The sequence below is a fragment of the chloroplast genome of Lactuca virosa (genome assembly GCF_052849685.1).
Source record: "Lactuca virosa chloroplast, complete genome".
NCBI classification, from domain to species: Eukaryota; Viridiplantae; Streptophyta; class Magnoliopsida; order Asterales; family Asteraceae; genus Lactuca; species Lactuca virosa.
In genome coordinates, this window is record NC_066765.1 from 57501 (window position 1) to 62500 (window position 5000).

At 33.6% G+C, this 5000-nt stretch overlaps 5 protein-coding genes across 5 annotated transcripts in view, besides 1 other annotated feature; all 5 read left to right on the plus strand. All coding sequences in view use genetic code 11, as the record gives it.

Annotated features, from left to right (window-relative positions):
• accD (acetyl-coenzyme A carboxylase carboxyl transferasesubunit beta) overlaps positions 1 to 843 on the plus strand; it is a 1548-nt gene extending 705 nt beyond the window's left edge. Inside the window, exon 1 of the mRNA in view lies at positions 1 to 843. This exon is cut by the window's left edge and continues 705 nt beyond it. Within this exon, the coding sequence (YP_010495950.1) occupies positions 1 to 843 (843 nt within the window).
• Positions 1 to 5000: part of a sequence feature (large single copy (LSC)) that runs on past both edges of the window.
• Positions 1550 to 1660, plus strand: psaI (photosystem I reaction center subunit VIII). The gene has a single exon. It carries the CDS (start codon positions 1550 to 1552, stop codon positions 1658 to 1660), a length of 111 nt encoding a protein of 36 aa, YP_010495951.1.
• Positions 2072 to 2626, plus strand: ycf4 (photosystem I assembly protein Ycf4). The gene has a single exon. It carries the CDS (start codon positions 2072 to 2074, stop codon positions 2624 to 2626), a length of 555 nt encoding a protein of 184 aa, YP_010495952.1.
• cemA (chloroplast envelope membrane protein) lies at positions 3429 to 4118 on the plus strand. The gene has a single exon. The coding sequence runs from the start codon at positions 3429 to 3431 to the stop codon at positions 4116 to 4118; it is 690 nt and encodes a 229-aa protein (YP_010495953.1).
• petA (cytochrome f) overlaps positions 4351 to 5000 on the plus strand; it is a 963-nt gene continuing 313 nt past the window's right edge. Inside the window, exon 1 of the mRNA in view lies at positions 4351 to 5000. This exon is cut by the window's right edge and continues 313 nt beyond it. Coding sequence (YP_010495954.1) covers positions 4351 to 5000 — 650 coding nt within the window.

A 5000-nucleotide genomic window follows, 5' to 3' on the forward strand; every position in this document is an offset into this window, starting at 1 on the left:
CCAGAAAGTTCTACTCATATGGGTGTAACTCAACAATACCGGCATTTGTGGGTTCAATGCGAAAATTGTTATGGATTAAATTATAAGAAATTTTTTAAATCAAAGATGCATCTTTGTGAACAATGTGGATATCATTTGAAAATGAGTAGTTCAGATAGAATCGAACTTTTGATCGATCCGGGCACTTGGGAGCCTATGGATGAAGACATGGTCTCTCTGGATCCCATTGAATTTCATTCGGAGGAGGAGCCTTATAAAAATCGTATCGATTCTTATCAAAGAAATACAGGATTAACCGAGGCTGTTCAAACAGGCAGAGGGCAACTAAACGGTATTACCGTAGCAATTGGGGTTATGGATTTTCAGTTTATGGGAGGTAGTATGGGATCCGTAGTCGGGGAGAAAATTACCCGTTTGATTGAATACGCTACTAAAGAATTTCTACCTCTTATTATAGTGTGTGCTTCCGGAGGGGCACGCATGCAAGAAGGAAGTTTGAGCTTGATGCAAATGGCTAAAATATCTTCTGCTTTATATGATTATCAATCAAATAAAAAGTTATTCTATGTACCAATTCTTACATCTCCTACTACCGGTGGGGTGACAGCTAGTTTTGGTATGTTGGGGGATATCATTATTGCCGAACCCAATGCCTACATTGCCTTTGCGGGTAAAAGAGTAATTGAACAAACATTGAATAAAACAGTACCCGAGGGTTCACAAGCGGCCGAGTATTTATTCCAGAAAGGCTTATTCGATCTAATCGTACCACGTAATCCTTTAAAAAGCGTTCTGAGTGAGTTATTTCAACTACACACTTTCTTTCCTTTGAATCAAAATTAGAACATTAAGTTCAATTATTTTGAGCAAACAAGTAATTAGTTTATCGGAATCCAAGTTAAAATTAGACGAATGGGGTTTTCTTTGTTGGCATAAGATCTAATTATATTATATAAAGAATCAAAAGTCACAGAAAATCCGCCCCCTTTTCTATATTCCTGATTATTGATCAAGAAGCCTCTATTAACAAGATAAAAGATGAAATTCTTATTTTCGTGAAATTAGGCAAATCAAAAAAATATACTCTTCTCGTCATATATAATGAAAATCTATAAAATATAGAATTTTTTATTTTTTTTATATCTTACGATAATCCTATTTTGACTAAGAATCCCTGATGGATGGGATTCTAACAAACCCTTCAATATATTCAATATAATTATAAATATAAATAGAATCTAATTAATTTTTAAGAAACTTTTTGCTTAGTAAATGAAATTCGAAGACAAGAGCAAAAAATGAAGAAAATAATATCTCATCCATATCCTTTCAAATCTTTCATGTAGAAAGATCAAAAACTACATTATATACTCACTTAGATAGATACTTATATTTATACTTAATAGCTATTAAGTAATAATAATAATTCCAATTTAGAATTATCAAATTATAATAAGATATCTTTATATATAATAAGATATCTTTATATTATAAATATAAAATTAAATAATAATAACAGGTACAAATAGTAAATCGAGGTAGCCATTCTATGACAACTCTTAACTTTCCCTCTGTTTTGGTGCCTTTAGTAGGCCTAGTATTTCCGGCAATCGCAATGGCTTCTTTATTTCTTCATGTTCAAAAAAACAAGATTGTTTAGAGCCGATGGCACAAAATCTCATCTATTTTTTTTTTCAAAACTGACGCTTGTATCATAACACAGATATCTATTTAGCAAAATCAAAATATGGTATAAGCGGTTTCCGCCGAAAAACTCTTATGTCTCCAGAAAATGCTATAGGGATCAATGGATTCTAGCTATTTTCAAATAGACCCGAATTGACGGATAGCTGAACTGTAAAGTTGGTCTATCTATATCTATTTGGCTATCTTTAGTGAGATCGTACGAAGGGTATGTTATTAGTTTAGATCTAACGAATTTAATGAATTACTCCTAAAGGATCACATCAAACTAGTGCTAGTTGATGCGAGTTACTTCGGAAAAAAAAGGACTAAAGTCAAATTCATTTGGGGTATTCTCTCAATTCCAAAAAAATCAACTGGATCAAGTATGAGTTGTCGATCAGAACATATATGGATAGAACCTATAACGGGGGCTCGAAAAACAAGTAATTTCTGCTGGGCTGTTATCCTTTTTTTAGGTTCATTAGGATTCTTGTTGGTTGGAACCTCGAGTTATCTTGGTAGAAATTTGATATCTTTATTTCCATCTCAGGAAATAGTTTTTTTTCCACAAGGAATTGTGATGTCTTTCTACGGAATCGCGGGTCTTTTTATTAGCTCCTATTTATGGTGCACAATTTCGTGGAATGTAGGTAGTGGTTATGATCGATTTGATAGAAAAGACGGAATAGTGTGTATCTTTCGTTGGGGATTTCCTGGAAAAAATCGTCGGGTCTTCCTCCAATTTCTTATAAAAGATATTCAGTCTGTCAGAATAGAAGTGAAAGAAGGTATTTATGCTCGTCGTGTCCTTTATATGGATATCAGAGGCCAGGGAGCCATTCCATTGACTCGTACTGATGAGAATTTTACTCCACGGGAAATGGAACAAAAAGCTGCTGAATTGGCCTATTTCTTGCGTGTACCAATTGAAGTATTTTAAGAAATGAGCCGGAATGCTTTCTCAGCAGGAGGGCAAAAACGCAAGAATGCTCTTTTTCCATAACATAACTTAATTGAGGTTTCTTCAGAACATTCATTCGAGTCAAAGCAGACATATATGGAACAAGTATAAAAAAAACTATTTTGGGGATCTTTTAGATGTATCGATTTAGATGTATCGAAATATACATAACTCAATTCAATAAAAAAATAAGAAACAAATCGAAATATCTCATAATCAACCATTTAGAAATAAGGAAATTCCACCCTTTTTAACTTGTTGGAATTGAGACTTTAGAGATCATATCTTGTAATTTTTTCGAAGCTTATTTTTATACTTTTTGTGCTCCTTAATGACCAAAAAATTGAATCTCTTATAATGATAATTAGCAAATTTATGTCGTTTTTTGCCACTCATTTTTCACAATATTCTTCAGAAATTTCCCTCAATTAGTCTATCCCTGACTACTCATAGTAAGTTCAATTTTTTCGAAATATTAGAGATTTTTATATAATGATAGAAAAGGAGTTCTTTCGTCTCAAAATCTGAATAATATTATTCATTATTTCAATTTTTCTGGGCATTCATCGAAAGGAGATATGTGCTTCGAATTTGACCAATTGAGATATAGGTAAACATTATTTTTTGATTATTTATCCATTCCAATTTTTCGTCTATTTCTGTATTTTTTTCTAAATTCATAGGTTCGATAACTTGTAATAGAACTGATGCGGGAGAGAAATATTAGATTACATAGAGTCGACGAATGAGATAGGTTCATTAACAATTCAGAGATGAAAAAATGGAAAAAAAGAAAGCATTCACTCCTCTTTTATATCTTGCATCTATAGTATTTTTGCCCTGGTGGATTTCTCTCTCATTTCAAAAAAGTATGGAATCCTGGGTTACTAATTGGTGGAATACTAGGCAATCCGAACCTTTTTTGAATGATATTGAAGAAAAGAGTATTCTAGAAAAATTCATAGAATTAGAGGAACTCCTCTTCTTAGAGGAAATGATTAAGGAATACTCGGAGACACATCTACAAAACCTTCGTATAGGAATTCACAAAGAAACAATCCAATTAATCAAGATACACAACGAGGGTCGTATTCATACGATTTTGCACTTCTCGACAAATATAATCTGTTTCATTATTCTAAGTGGTTATTCTCTTTTGGGTAATAAAGAACTTGTTATTCTTAACTCTTGGGTTCAGGAATTCCTATATAACTTAAGTGACACAATAAAAGCTTTTTCTCTTCTTTTATTAACTGATTTATGTATCGGATTTCATTCGCCCCATGGTTGGGAACTGATGATTGGCTTTGTCTACAAGGATTTTGGATTTGTTCATAATGAGCAAATTATATCTGGCCTTGTTTCCACTTTTCCAGTCATTCTAGATACAATTTTCAAATATTGGATTTTCCGTTATTTAAATCGCGTATCTCCGTCACTTGTAGTGATTTATCATTCAATGAATGACTGAAAAATTATCTACCTAATCCAATTAGAATGTTTCTTACTTTGCAGTTGTACATAAGCAAAGCATTGAAAATCGTACTCACTCTTTATCTTTCTACCCATCCCGGAGATTCATCCTATATCTATATATTAATCCAGTCAAATTATTCCAGTAAATAACAGAATCGTGGATAGGAAACTCCATTAGTGACCTACCCCAATTTATTGTATAAATTTTCGGGATCAATGGTTGGACCATGCAAACTAGAAATAATTTTTCTTGGATAAAGGAACAGATTACTCGATCTATTTCCGTATCGCTCATGATATATATCATAACTCGTGCATCCATTTCAAATGCATATCCCATTTTTGCACAGAAGGGCTATGAAAATCCACGAGAAGCGACTGGACGTATTGTATGCGCCAATTGCCATTTAGCTAATAAACCAGTGGATATTGAGGTTCCGCAAACGGTACTTCCCGATACTGTATTTGAAGCAGTTGTTCGAATTCCTTATGATATGCAACTGAAACAAGTTCTTGCTAATGGTAAAAAAGGGGCTTTAAATGTGGGGGCTGTTCTTATTTTACCAGAGGGTTTTGAATTAGCCCCTCCCGATCGTATTTCCCCCGAGATAAAAGAAAAGATGGGCAATCTGTCTTTTCAGAGCTATCGCCCAAATCAAAAAAATATTCTTGTCATAGGCCCTGTTCCTGGTCAGAAATATAGTGAAATCACGTTTCCTATTCTTTCCCCGGACCCCGCTACTAAGAAAGACATTCACTTCTTAAAATATCCTATATACGTAGGCGGAAACAGGGGAAGGGGCCAGATTTATCCTGACGGGAGCAAGAGTAACAATACAGTTTATAATGCTACAGCATCCGGTATAGTAAGCAAAAT